At 45.1% G+C, this 14306-nt stretch overlaps 1 protein-coding gene and 1 long non-coding RNA gene across 5 annotated transcripts in view; one reads left to right on the plus strand and one right to left on the minus strand.

Annotated features, from left to right (window-relative positions):
* The window catches only part of LOC143673388 (uncharacterized), a 24896-nt gene extending 19687 nt beyond the window's left edge, over positions 1–5209 (plus strand). For 2 of the 3 annotated variants that reach the window (XR_013170346.1, XR_013170345.1), the window contains exons 3-4: positions 570–680; positions 2360–5209. This is a non-coding gene — a long non-coding RNA (uncharacterized LOC143673388). The remainder of the gene's footprint in view (positions 1–569; positions 681–2359) is intronic. The other variant, XR_013170347.1, reaches the window with a different exon arrangement.
* Positions 1–13901, minus strand: part of PHF24 (PHD finger protein 24) — a 19931-nt gene extending 6030 nt beyond the window's left edge. The window contains exons 1-3 of one of the 2 annotated variants that reach the window (XM_077147836.1): positions 13797–13901; positions 2250–2631; positions 1410–1595 (exon numbers count right to left, since the gene is read on the minus strand). In XM_077147836.1, coding sequence (XP_077003951.1) covers positions 1410–1595; positions 2250–2627 — 564 coding nt within the window. In that variant the 5' untranslated portion in view covers positions 2628–2631; positions 13797–13901. Of the gene's footprint in view, positions 1–1409; positions 1596–2249; positions 2632–13796 lie in introns of those variants that run through there. The other variant, XM_077147837.1, reaches the window with a different exon arrangement.
* Positions 13902–14306: the final 405 nt, after the last annotated feature.

Below are 14306 nucleotides of genomic sequence, written 5' to 3' on the forward strand. Positions count from 1 at the left end.
CCAAATATTTTAGAGAGGTGAAGTAAGAAGATGCCTCAGAAAAATTACAGGAGTTGATGATTAGGAAAGCACTGGTGACCTTCAAAAGACCCAATTGAGAAGAATGATGGATGTAGAAACCAGATCATAGTTGTCTGAGGAGCCTCAGAGAAATGAGAAAGTCCTTTAAGACAAGTCTTTCCTTGGCTGTTGAAGGGAAGGTGGCGGGGAGAGGAAGACCCTGGAAGAAGCTTCTGTAAAGAGCCTTGTGGAGAGTGGTGATAATTATGGTAGTACTGTGACAGAAAGCTGTGAAGGGAGCAGTGTATTCTTTGGGGTTTAGGAAAGAGACACCTTTAACACAGGTCCACATCAGCAGTACTCCTCAAAGCAGAGTGGCTATAAAGGAAAAAGCTGCATTTGGAGGGATGGTGGCTGGTGACCAATATAGCAGGGTCTGCCGTAGCATACTTCAGCTGGGGAAAAGGTGTTTAAGTGGCTGGAAATAACTGTTCTATACTTCATCTTATGGACAAGCCATAGAATAAGAGTTACTTGTTAGAAAGTGGCATATCTTTGCTTTCTTCTAGGCAGTATGGAGAAGAGGGGAATCAGAGGATGCTCCTTACTCTGAAATAAGTGATAACGAAGATATCTGCAGAATAACAGATCAATAAGACTGTGAACTCCATTCAGTCATGGTGAGCAATGGGTATGAATCTGGTTTCAGTGGAAACTTTAGACTCTGTCCTGCACACAGAGTTGGAAGGCATTTATATATGATTTGCAGAGTTCTGAATCAATAAAGCTTTGTTATTTAATGCACTTTTCAAAGATGAAGAACAAATGTTCTTTAGAGTCAAGTGGTAGGTCAAGTCAAGATCTCAGGTCTAAGAGTTTTCCTGTGATACAATCTATCCATATTGGAGTCAAGCTGGTGAGGATTTCAGGTTCGTTTTTTAGATGAAAACAATGGGTGACAATTACAGACTATTAGAGAAAGAACTAAACCATGCAGAATTACTTTTGAGTAATCTGGCCTCATCCTATTCATTCAATCCTCTAGCTCAGAGCTGCTCAGCTAGGGGTGATTTTGTCCCCTGGGACACATTTGTTAATGTCTGAAGGCATTTTTTGGTAGTTACAACTAGGGGTGGGGTGCTACTGGCATCTAGGGGTGTGGTAGAGGCCAGGGATGCTGCTAAATATCCTGCAATGCATGCAGTTCCAACAACAAAGAATTATCTGGCCCAAAATGTCAATAGTGCTGAGGTTGAGAAACCCTGTCCCAGCTCTAGGAGCTTTGCTTCTACTATTAGAAAACTCTTTAGGCTATTGCTTCAAAATATGTGTTCCAAGACTGGGCCTCCAGGAAAACAGCCAAGTCCCCTGCTAAGCAGTAGCCCCCTGTCCTTGCAATCCAGGCTCACACAGTAGTGGCAGCTCCAGCCTGTTTCTGTGTGGGCCATCTCGGTCACCTCCGCTGCACTGTCTCCCTGGATGTAGCCCATGCGGCGCAGGCAGCCATCATGGAAAACTCTGGTGCAGACCCTGCACGGGAAGAGGCTCTCCGCAGTCCAGACCTCACAGACATCACACATCTCATCGTGGACAACCTGGGGAAAAGATGGCAGGGGTGAACAGGCATGGGTAAGCACAGGCAGCAAGATCCCACCCACAAGGCCACATGGGGCTAAGTCTCCCTGGAGCAGTTTAGCTGAACACCTCCTACTGACCCTGTGTTAAAGAACCAGAGCTTTTCTCTGGAGGACAAGAATCAGGAGGCTCTTTCAGCTGTTCAGGCTTTGTGACCATGTTTCTAAACAAGGTTGCTATTGGCATCTGCAAAGAACAATTTTTTGTTGGGAGGGACTGTCCCAGGCATTGCAGGACATTTACCATTCCTGATTTTTCTGGCAGGAAACACCAGAAACAGCCCTAAGTCCTATGATCTCCCCAAACTACCCCTCCCAAATTTCCAAATGCTCCCAACCACTGTCATTGGTTGAGGATCCTGGGTGGTTGGGTTGGCAGAAGACTTGACATTGTATCATTCCTCATCACCCACGCCCCCAAGGCTTTCACTAAGACTAACCCAGGATGTAACTAACATTCTTATTTTTTGTGGAAGAAATTCAAAGACTGTTCTGGACTCAGCTCAGTCATTCTGTTTCTGAGTCTCATCTCAAATATACCCAGGCCTCGCTGTCCTGCTCCCTGGTCCCCCAAAGGCCTAAAACTCGAGGAACCTGCCCTAATTGGGCACTCACAGGCTCTCTGGGCTCCAAGCAGATATCTGGAGGCTTGTCATCATCCAGCTTCCGGGTGGGGCGAATATAGGCAGGAGGTGTGAAACGATTGGTCCTCTCAAATTCCTCAGGCTCCACGCCACGCCCATCTCGAAGCCGCTCCCAGGCAGCACGGTTGATACTGCTTTCCTCCTGGGGCACTGAGGTGCCTGCTTCTGCTTCTTTCTCCTCCTGCACCTCTTGGACAGAGCCCTCTACAGTGCCACGGCGGGACTCTGGTGGCTCACCCGTGCGTCGGATGGAAGGCCTGTCCCGCAGCCCATCCTTGAATGCGGACACAGCCAGGCTCACCTTCTGTACCTGCTCCACCGTCTGCCGCTTGGACATCAACACCCCCATGACTCTGTGGAGCACAGAGGAGCACAGACTCAGCCACTGGCTGAGCATGTCAGGCCAATCAGTATCAATAGTTCACTTGAGTGGTAAGTGCTATTAAACAGCTTCCCCTTTTCTGGAACTCAGTAGAATGGTAGAATGGAGAGAGCATCTGTTAAGGAGTCAGAAGACTTTGGAGTCAGAGTGACTTTGGTTTCTCCATTTATGAAATAAGGGCTGTCTTCCCAGCCTTCTTCACAGGGCCATAATGAGAAAAACATTGGACAATGGGCTTAAATGAACACTGCTTAGTAAACTGTAAAGAACCTCTACAAATGTGAAGCAGTATCTCTGTCTTTCTTCCATTTGGTCTAGGGAACCCAGCTCTCTGCTACTTTTCGATAGAGACTTTGGAGCCCAAGTCTCTCCTCTGCCCCACATGAAGAGCCAATGCTCAAAGGAGGCCCACAGCAGCACATTTCAGATCCTCTGACAGAAGGAAAGTTCCTCCAATTAGTGCTGTGCACAATCCACCCAGAGGAAACCTCATCAAATGCCTACTTTTTAAGTGAGAGTGAATGGACTCCTACTTTTTTAGGGAACTCTTGAAGTTCTGCCACTCCTATACATGCGGTAAAGGTCACAAACACTCTAATTAGTAGCTATGTCTCTTTGTAAGTCTGCTTGTCTGTCACAGACAACTAGCCTATTATGAGTTCTAAGTACTTCCTGCACTTCTAAGGCTTCATAATGTCACTCCCACATTTCCTGCTTTGCTTTTTGGAACTGTTCAAGAAAATTCATATCCTTTACAGGTTAAAAAGTAACATAATGTCTGCCCTTCCTCTCTAGAACAAGGGTGCAGCATTGGAAAGTGAGGGCATGACAGGGCGCATGGCAAAGCTGATCTGCTGGCCTGGCCTGAAGGGCCTTAGTGAGAGTCAGCTGGGAGATGCTTGTTCTGAGTAAAGTGAAATTTAGCCTTGCCCTCAATCCATCCTAATCAAGACTTATCACACAGTACTGTGTGCAAGTCACTAACCACTCATGATAGAGAACAAAAGCAGGAAGGACAGAGTCTCAACATTCAAGCTACATAATATCAGTATTCAAAAAAGAGCCAGATAAAGTGCTGGGAGTGCCGAAAGGAAGGTGATACCTCACTATTGGGGGTCAAACTGGAGCTTGAAGGATGAAGAGTTTTCCTCTGTTTGTTTGGCAAAGGTGACAGTGGGTAGGAGGAGAGGTAGGACCAATTAGTAGGTTTCTATAGTAGTCCAGGCAAAAAGTGAAACAGTGGCAGTGGAAGTGCTATTGATTAGGTACATCTGAGACCACAGAAATAGAACTAAAGAAATTTAGGAGTAAATTGATATCTGATTGGATCAAGGGTACAGGGAGAGAGGGCAGTTCTAAATTGACTAACTAGAAGAACAGTAGTGCCATTCACAGAAATTGGGAAATACGGAAGAGGGACAATGAAATTGGATTTTGTACATATGGAATTACAGATGCTCCAGGACATTCAGGTTTCATGTTATCCCCTCTTTCAAACCTTTCCTACAGCTATCAGCATAAAGCGCCCCAAATCAATCTCCTTCCATGAACCATGAGGTCCTGCACTGTCGGGCTCAGTCTGGCTCCCTTCTGCACTCCGTGTTCTGGCTACACTGGTCTTCTTTCAGTTTATCAGCCATGCTCCCTTTCTTTTTGGGACCTCAGAACATTGTTCCTCCCCTGATTAGAGCCTCCTCATCTGCCGGAGCTCAGCTCAAGTATCACTTCCTCAGGGAAGTCACTGCTGACTCCTCATGTCAGGTTGAGCGCTCACAGCACCGTGCTCTTCTGGCTTAAAGCAGTTATCGTTGTCAGTATATACACAACGGTATGATTATCTAACTAATGCCAGTTTCTTCTACTAGTCTGTTTCTGCCCTGCACGGTACCCACCTCTAGTGCCTAACAATGTTGCCTGGCACAGAAGAGATGCTTAACAAACATTTTCCAACTTGTTAATTAAGTGTGGAGAAGACTTTTTGCTTTTTTACAAATCCTTAATACACATTTTATCTGATGACAGCCAAATCTTTGTTCCTCTTCTTTACTTGATGAAAATACTAAACACGGATGTCTATTTCTGAGCTATCTTTTGGGGCCAGAAACACTTCATATAAGTGTCACAGTCGTGCAAATTCCTATTGTGCCTGAGTTCTTGTCCTGCCATCAAATGTTACCAAGGAAACCCATATCCTTGAATTTTTAAGCTGACTTTTAAGACAGTAAAGTCCCCCACCCCTACCCCCACCTCATCTCTTTGTAAAATTAAAAAATATGACTAAGGGATATGTACTTCGAATAAGTTTACAGGGAGGTAAGAGGGGACTTACTAAGGAAAGTTTTATAAGCAAATTCAGGAAATCATTTACGATGTTCATAACTTAATAGACAATTAATAATAAGTTGTGTTAAAAAACTTTTTTTTTTCCTGGTGGGAAACAAATATCAGACAATAGGGAAATGTATGTGTAATTTTCATCTTTTTATTAATTTGTTATTTTCTAATTTTTCTACACTGCACACTAATCATATAATAAAAAAGTTCCCAAGGCTGGCATCTAGTGACTTGTTTTAGTTCTGGACCTGTCATTCTTTGACCCAGAATACATTGCTTTACTACTCTGGGCTGCAGTTTCCCTATCTGTTAATGAGTGTGTTTGGAGCATATAAATATCTGGAATGCTCATGTTATCTTTCAAATTCTTTTAAAAGTCATGTGACCTAACAGACTATCTAGTCTTGGGAAGAAAGGGAATGTGTGTTTTGTGCGTGTGTGTGTGTGTGTGTGTGTGTGTGTGTGTGTGTGTGTGTGTGTGTGAGAGAGAGAGAGAGAGAGGGAGGGAGGGAGAGAGGGAGAGAGAGAGAGAGAGAGAAACCTTTGGCTGAGGCTGTTCTTGATTCTTGAAATGCGAGGCTGGGCCTGTGTCCCCAGACCCTGCCCAGATTCCAGGAGCACCAGCTCTGCACTACCATGAGCTGGCAAAGCAAGTCCCCCACTTACAGTGAGAGGAACAGACATGCCAAGAGGGAGAAAGAAAAACTGATGAACAACTTTTCTGCACATACGTCATGACCAATGATTATTCCCAGGCCCACTGTGTTTTCCTTGGAATTTTTGGGGCATATTTTTCAAATTCTTTGACTGTGACCCATAATAAGAAATACAACTTACGTCATGAACCTGTTCAGACATATATGGGTTTATAGATCTATAACTGAACAAAAATTTTGTGGAACAATACTATTTTTACTATATGTGATACTCTCTGATATTTCCTTATATCCTATTTCCTTAAAGCAATCCTGATGGTGACTCTCTCAAAAGATTTCATGACCTACTCACGGATCTTGGACTTGCAATTTGAAAAACACAGCCTTAGGATCATTTAAAATTTTGATTAACAAACTACTTTTTTCTTTTGATTTAAAGATAGTCATCACTAAGAGATAAGGTATATAAGGTAAGCTTTCCCCTTTACTGCAGTGGTGCAAGAGGAACAGTTTTCCCAAGCTTGTTCTGACAGTCTGTGTGGTGGGAAGGTCTATCAGAAAAGGACTAAGATACTTCTGATTAAAGAAAAACCCTACTCTGCACAAGAAGCCCATCTTCTTTGACCTGCAGGCACACATAAAAGCACATTCACTGTAGTGACAAAAAGGTAGGAACAACCTTAAGAGGGGAAATACGGAATAATCTGTGATATTCATGTCATAAAAAAAGAGAGCAAGAAAAACTGCTTGAATGCAATAATGCACAAAGACTAGAGCAATGATTCTCAAAATGGCGAATCAGCTGGATCCTGGGCGAGCAAGGGAGTATCAGAAATTCCAGGAGGAGGGGGATAAATGAGTGGATTAAAAAAGCCTATCAATTATAATTGTGTTTGAAAAACAAATATTTAAAAAAATCATCACTTTGTTTTCTTTGGTAACAAAGATTACAAAACAGCAACGCTTGACATTGTCTTCTTGCTTCCTGGGGAAAGATAGAAGGCATTAACTCTTCAAATAACTGAGGGCAGTCCCCTCTCAAAAGTTGTACTGGAATTTTTAGGGAGCAATCATTCAATTTTTAAACTTATCAGAAAGAGGGCATGGGTTGAAAAAAAAGTTGACAAACATTTTTAGGAAACCTGGAGTAAAATAAAATCCAATTTTTTGAGAATGATTCATTGGAGGAAAATCAATGGTATGCATGTGGTTCTTCTTGGCTTTTTCAGATGATATAATAAAAGTTGTTGAACAACATCCAATTGAGAAGGTTGCTCTATAAGTGAACTGACTCATTAATTGTGCATCAGCAAACTAACCACAGGCACCTCCCAACACAATGAAGCCCTGTTATGACCCATTACACTTTGTAAGGATAATAAGAATCACTTTAAGCTATCTCAATTGTTAATGAGTTCACTGCAGAGGTTTTGGAAATCCTTAAAGGAATTTTGATGAAGAGTTAAGCTGACACTTGGGCTCTGGGAGCACTTCTGTTCCTTTCACCTGCAACAGCTCAATTTTCTAGGCCCCTTTATGCCTATAAGGACAAAAAATATAGAGTAGAACCAATAAAAGAAAAACATCTAAATCCAAACAAGACCCCAAGTCATTTTTGGACTGAAGTGGCTTTGATTTTAAAAGTAAATGTAAGGATACAACAGAATTAGCTTCAAAAATGAGCTAAAGCCCTTAAGGCTTAATGGAGAACAGGATCAAACCTGTGCACAAAAGACACCTTGATTAAAAATGAATGTCCTCATACGTCCACAACATGCCCTCGGGTGTCTGAGACATGAAGAAAATCAGCTGTAATTTCTAGAGAAACAAGCAGTAGTGACTGGTGATGGGTAAAAACACATATCTAATGAGAAGAACCCAGCCTCCCTTGCGCTTGGTGAAGTCCTAGGAAGAAGAGTGCGTTAAAAGGAAATCAAGTTGTAAAGATGCCCCAAATTATATATGATTATTTTTTTGGCCAGTGGGTGAAATTGGGATTTTCTGTTCTCTAACAAGAATGAAAAGAGGGATTAAAAACAACAAAAACAACAACACTGATCCAAGGATGATGTAACTGTCAAGAGAATTTGTGTATCTAGAGAAGGCTTGGGGAAGAAAACCTCAGTGGGAGGGGCAGGGGCAGGAACAGGTGGTGGTAAATCACAGTGGACAAGAGGGTAGAATAGGGATGTCTGACTATATGAACTAGAGGAAAACAGATGACAACAAGAATCTTTCTTCGGATCTAGAGGAGGCAGTCTAGATGTATTTGTTAAACAGTAAGTCATATGGAGCAGCCTGGAATGTGTGTATGCAAGACACACCCATATTCTGCAGAGCACCTTCTTACAAAGCAGTGGGATTATTTATAAGGGCAAATAGTGGGGGTAAGACCTATAAGGGGGTTACTCCACAATAGAAGTTGGTCAGAAATAAGAAATGGCAGCTGGGGAACTTCTCTTCCTAAGCTCTCTCTACAAAGGTTCCTAGCTGTGGAGAATCTGATGAGCATCTCTCCTAACAGGCTAGAGTCTCATCTTGCAGTTTCATTTTATTCTTATTATGGGAATGGCAGCTGTTTGGAAAAGGCTTAAAAGCAATTAAGAGTGATCTCCTGGAGGATAGGAAGGCTTTGCTAGGAAGGAAAAAAAGCAAAGAAAACCTCTAAGAGGGATGGGAGCAGGGGAAACAATCAAAAAGTGGGCTGAGCAGGTGGAAAAAAAGGAAGCCCCAGTTTTTCACTGAGATCAGGAGGGAGGAAAATTGAGATGGTTTCCACTGCCTTCCATAGGGCATGTATTCTATGAATTTTTGTTGATTGAATGTTGCAGAGATGACTGGACAACATGAAAAGCTGATTTGAGATCATAGTTGTAATCTTCCATTCCTTAAAACAGACCTGAGGGACCGATCAGCCCAAATCTGTAATTATCATTTCTAGAAACTAGGCAGTGACCAGCTCATCACACCTACTCTGCTTCCCCAGAGATGGGGCCACGGTGAGTCAGGGCTAGGAGGGATGAGAACAGGTAACCCACACAGCAGCTATGGGTGATTTCTTTGACCACAGGAAGAGCTCCTAAATTTTGGATTTTAGCCAGTTTCCACAAACCGTGATAAGAAAAGAGACCAAGTCAATAGTCCCCTCCATTTATCCTATGGATTCTGGCAATATGGCTTGCCAGGAAACTTTAAAATCCATCTCCTCTGTCCTGAGTTTGAGCTGTAGAATTTTAGCAAGAGCAGCATCTGTATATAAGTATGTAAAGTTTTAAGGTGGCTGACAATTGGCTTCTGGAAGCATGTACCTGAAAGAATGTTTTGAAGCCTCAGGGAAAGCCATATACCTAGCACAGAAAGTGACTATCCTCAAGGGTATGGAAAAACCAAAGAACCAGGGTCTAACAGATGCAGAATGCAAAGCATACACTTTAAGTTCAATGTGTACATTAACATTAAACCCGAGACATGAGCAAAACCAACAAAAAGAGTACTCTTACCCCCTGCTGGTTATCCAATAAACAGCTCTCCATCAGACTCCTGGTCTTTGAGCAAATCCAGGTTTCAAGTGGTCTGGATATTCTCCAGTGACTTAGCTGTTGCTTTAGGAAGCCATTGTCTCACTATGGTGCTCTGGGAGCCTGCTCTTATCCAGTCATTCTGTTACCTGGCAGTAGCCTACAGACATCTCTATATACCCTGAAAGAGATGTGCCTGGTATCTCTCCATCTCCCTCCATTCACCTGTTTGTCCAGCACAGCAGCACTGGCTTCAGTCAGCTAAGGTAGACACAGTCACCCTGAGTGCACAGGGCTCGTGTGGAGTTGCCAAGTAGCAGAAGGGCTCAAGACTGAGTAAAATGTCTTCCTGGCCTCAGCTCAAGGGGAAGAGCCATGAGGGAGGTCCTGCTGTTGTTTAAGATGTACTGAAAGCCCACAGAGCTCTAATATACATGAGAACAAAATTATGGCATGATCTTTGGCAGCTGGGGGCCTGGGCTGAGGCTCCATTAAAAGCTCCAGTGCTGATGTTCCACAGGAGGAGAGAGGCAGTGAAGGACCATCACACCATCAGTGACTGGCTGGGGGCCTGCATTTAGCAAGCACGGCTTCTCAGCAAGATGGAGAGGCACCCCTGCTCTCTGCTCTGGGCCCTGGAATCAGCCCCACTTAATGCAGTTATTACACCTTAATTATCGTCACTTATTTATTTCTTGATTTTACAAACATTTGCTGAATGCAGCCTTACTATGTGTGAGGCACAGATCAGGCGCTTGATCACTGTTGTTACAATGAACAAATGGAACCTCGCTCAGCCTGTGAGGCTGCAGTGTGAGTATGTGCTGTGTAGGGGGCATAAGTGGAGGATTAAAAAAAAAGGTGTTGCTTGAGCTAAATTTTGAAAGATGAGTGGGAGTTATCCCAGTGGATAAGGAAAGAAAAGGCATTCCAGGAAGAGGTAAAAGCACACGCCAAAGTATGGAGCTATGTGAGGACCCAATCACGGCTGACATGGTATGAAGCCAGCCTGGGTCCTGGACAGAAATAGGTAAGGAAACTTGCTTTCACATAAGGATTAGCACCACCCAAAAATACTGGTTTGAGATAGTATGCTTAAAATATTTGTTTAGAAGGGAATATGTATTTAGATTTCAGGAAGATAATTGGATTTTCTGAGGCTACTAAGAGGGACAGTCTTGATAAATTCCAACACAGACCAATGAATGCACTACTTGCCCTGAGGGCTCAGCAGGGAACTTCTCCACAGTCTAAGAGATGGACGGGGGGACTGTGGTCAATAACTGGGGCTTCCCCACTGGGAGATCCGTAAGCCTGGTTTTGGGGGTGGGATGGGGTGGTGGAAGTGTCTCAGTAAAGTGAGAAGACCCCAGTAAATCGAAACATTTCTGAAAACCAAATAGAGGTTATGCCTATAAAGGAGCTTCCTAAATGGTAGTATGTTACCAAATATGGGGCACTGTCACAATTATAGGAAGCTAGGAGTGTGGCCAGTTTACTCAATGCATGGGGCAAAAGTAATTTTGGCAGGGCATTGGCAGGGGGGCTTAGAATTGGCCCCCAGAGGAAGCATAGAACAGCAGTTGCGTTTCAGTGACAACAGGGAAAAAGGGCATATCTCCACTGATTCCTGTAGAAAATGTAAAGATGTAATTTTCCCCTTACATTTCTTATTCTTAATAGTAAATTAGAGAAATGCAAACTGACTTTGTATGAACTCCTCAAGGGTAAGGAACTCTCATATTTATCTAGCATAGAGCCTGTCAAGTAGGTAGCACTTAGTAAATATATATGGGTCTCTGAGGGGATTGCTGGAAAGGGGATATGGGGAAGGTGGGAGTTATAACGGGAAAAATAATCATGTCTTCAGCTGGACATTGATGGTCTTGGTTCTTAATCCAAAGTTGATGGGCAGTTTCTGTCCACACTTGGCCATTAAGATTGAGGGGTGGCGTGGATAATAATATTCCCATAAAAAAATAAATAAATAAATTTGGGAAATGAAGATTGTAGAAGCAAAGCAGCACTGTTGAAGAGAGCCATGTGGGACTAAAAGATAATTGATTCTGTAGCTAAAGAGAAAGAAAACTATTTGCATAAATAAGATCCACTTAGGAGCAGGTGTACTGGTAAAAAAAAAGGCGGAGTGCAGGAAATGGACTTGCTATTCACAGTCGAAGAAAAGAAAGCATGGTCAAAAAACATGGCAAATGCGGGAGGATGAAAGCCATAAAAATGTGGTCAGAGAATATGTGAAGAAGAAAGCTGAGAAATCCAGACAGTAAAATCCAGACACATTTGGGTACACTCAAAAGAAATTGGGATGAGCCATTCTGTCCCCTTCTATTTCCCTTTGGAGAGCGTTTCTGAGATCATTAAGGGTCACCTGGTGACATTCTGCATACCCATTCTGGAATCTTTTGATTTGCAGACCAAGTTTTTGATTAGGGGAGAGTTAGACAGTATTCTTAGGAATTGTGTAATGCTGGACATTGAGGAGGTCTCGAAACCAGGGTCCAAATTTGGGGGGGGCATCTCAATCCCTCCAGCAATTTTTCCACAGTCATGAACGGATGTGATACTGAAAAGAATAATTTAGGAATAAAACCCTAATGACAAATCCCTGAATAGGAGCAAATATCATATTTGCAGGTTGCTCTTTCTGATTTTCTTTAAAATACCCCTGTTTATTTTGGCCTTTTGAGTTGATGAGAGGGAGGTTGAACTGAAAAGGTATAATAGGCTTTGTAACTTTCTAAAGGGGAAGTGCTTACCCAAAATAAACCTTTAACAGCATTTACTCCAAGGAGCTGTTCAAGAGGTACCACACCCATGCTTCAGGCAGCCATTCTTGAGTTAAAACAAAAACAACACCAGAAACAACTAACGATTGGTAAACCAGCTTGTTCAGTTTTCTCACTAGCCTAGTCTCTTTTCTCACTATGTAACCCCAGGAGTCAAACAGATCACTTCTATTAATGGAGGATGTTATTAGGTTCTGCTGTGTGGAAGGGGGAAGAAGGATGACAAGGAAAAAACTCTCCCCAAAATGGCTCATAGTGAATTCCATTGCTTGACTGTCTCTACTGTTTCATTTTTTGGAGTACCAGAAACCAGGATCTTATCTTTGGGTCCAAAGTTACACCCTTGGGATTCAGCTGGAATGAGAGTGCTATTAGAGACAAGGGAGTAAGACAACGTTGACCAGACAGTGCATCTCTATATCAGGTGTAGACCCTTTGCACTTCCTGGACAACGGACTCCCAACTAGCTTTCCTCGGCTTTGCACCTTGACCAGCCTCCTCCCCATGCAGAGGCACTGTTGGGCAAAAGGGTCTTGAGCGCTATCAGCGGACCAACGTCTGCCAGTGCACTGTAGTCAGAGGGTAACAAGGATAACGTGGATCACACTTCCTAGGAGTGATCCCTACCTTCTCCTTCCTCCCACTCAAGGATTCTGCAGCAGGGAGGGTGGCCTTGGGGCACTCCACCCTCTGAAGGCTCCCTATAGTTCCCTAGAGCAAGACCACACCCAGGGGCCTTTCCCAGACCAACCTAGATCCAGAGCCACCCCGAAGCACTGCAGTAAGGCTGCCAATGAAGGAAGCCACACTCAGAAACCTGGGGATTCAACCAGTTCCTGCAGTAGTCTCATCCCCAGTTCAATTATTCTTATCCACTCCATTAATCAACACATTTACTCAGCACATACTATCTGAAGTGCCCTATGCTGGACCCCTTAATGCAACTTTTTAACAAACATACATTCTTGTTTCTGCCTCTCCTAGATATTTCTTCCCAAATAAAATAAAAAAAAATAGACCTCATGATTCCAAGTGTTGTGACCTTGGGCAAATTGTTTAATCTCTCTGAGTCTGAGTCTAGTGCTCAGAAGAGGATAATTTCACGCAAGCATTATGTGAGGTTAAAAAAAAATACCTAGTATACTGCCTGCCATTAAAATTCAGCTTGGAACCAACTGGAGAAGGGAAATTCGAATGGAGAGCAATGGACAAAGGTAGCCACCTCTTAACCATGTTGGACAGACACAAGTCAGGGTACACTGAACCCTGGAAGGGCTCAAGGCCAAAGTCTTTCAGGATATGGGAAGTCACTCCTGATCCCAGGTCCCATGGTAGGATTCCTCTTCCTGTTAGAAATTCCCTTCATGCAGTTTGAGGACACAGTCTACGTCCTTCTTTAGGGGGTCCTCTGTGGGGTCCATTCTAACGGCCCAGGCTTCCCGAGGCTCCCCTATGTTCCCAACAGCTCCTCCATAAATGCAACCGAAGACACCACCCGTGAGGCTCCGGTAGTTACACAGAAGGGCCCCCTGCGAGCGGTGCCCCCCCACCCCCCACGCTGGGGCTCCCCATTGGGGTAAATGCAGAGAGAGCCCTGGGGATACTCCATTCACACAAGCTCCTCCATGGGGCCCCCACATCCCATAAGGGCCTCTCCCAGGGAGGCAAAGGCAGCAGATACACGGGGTTCATCCACTTACACAAGGTCCACGTTGGGGGCGGCTCTCACACAAACATCTCAGAGTCCTGTGAGGGCTGCAGCGGCCAGCAGACCCGCCCCTTGGGGAGTCTTCCCCGGTCCCCGCCGCCCCCGACCCCGCTTACCGGGACCGTCCGGGTGCGGGATGCGGGACACGGGTCCGAAGCTGGCGGGCCCTACCCCATCCGCCCGGCAGCACCCATGGCGGCTCAGTGGGGCGGCGTGCGGGGCCGAGGGCAGGGAGCGGGCGGCGCGGGAGGCGCAGCAGGCTGAGGCGGCAGCGCGCGCGCTCGGAGCACACCCACCCACCCCGCCCCGCGGCCCGGCTGCAGCGCGTGCGCCCGCGCGAGGCGTTCTCCACAAGAAGGTGGGCGCGCGCCCCGCCCCGCCCCGCGGTGCCTCCCGCACCGGCTTCCCCGCTCAGCTTGCGGCCGGTTCGCGGGAGTCAGCGCTGAGGGACCGGGGGAGGGCGGCTGCCGGGCCGGGGCTCCGCGTTCGGCTCCGTAGAGCCCGCCGTCCGGGCGTCAATGGGCGCCCCCGTCAGCGCCCAGCACTGCGGCGCGGGGACTGCGCCAGCCCGGCTGCCCGCGACAAGGTCAGTGCCCTCCCGGAGACGGCGGCTGCTTGCAACTCTG

This window comes from Tamandua tetradactyla, chromosome 2, assembly GCF_023851605.1.
Source record: "Tamandua tetradactyla isolate mTamTet1 chromosome 2, mTamTet1.pri, whole genome shotgun sequence".
Taxonomy (NCBI): domain Eukaryota; kingdom Metazoa; phylum Chordata; class Mammalia; order Pilosa; family Myrmecophagidae; genus Tamandua; species Tamandua tetradactyla.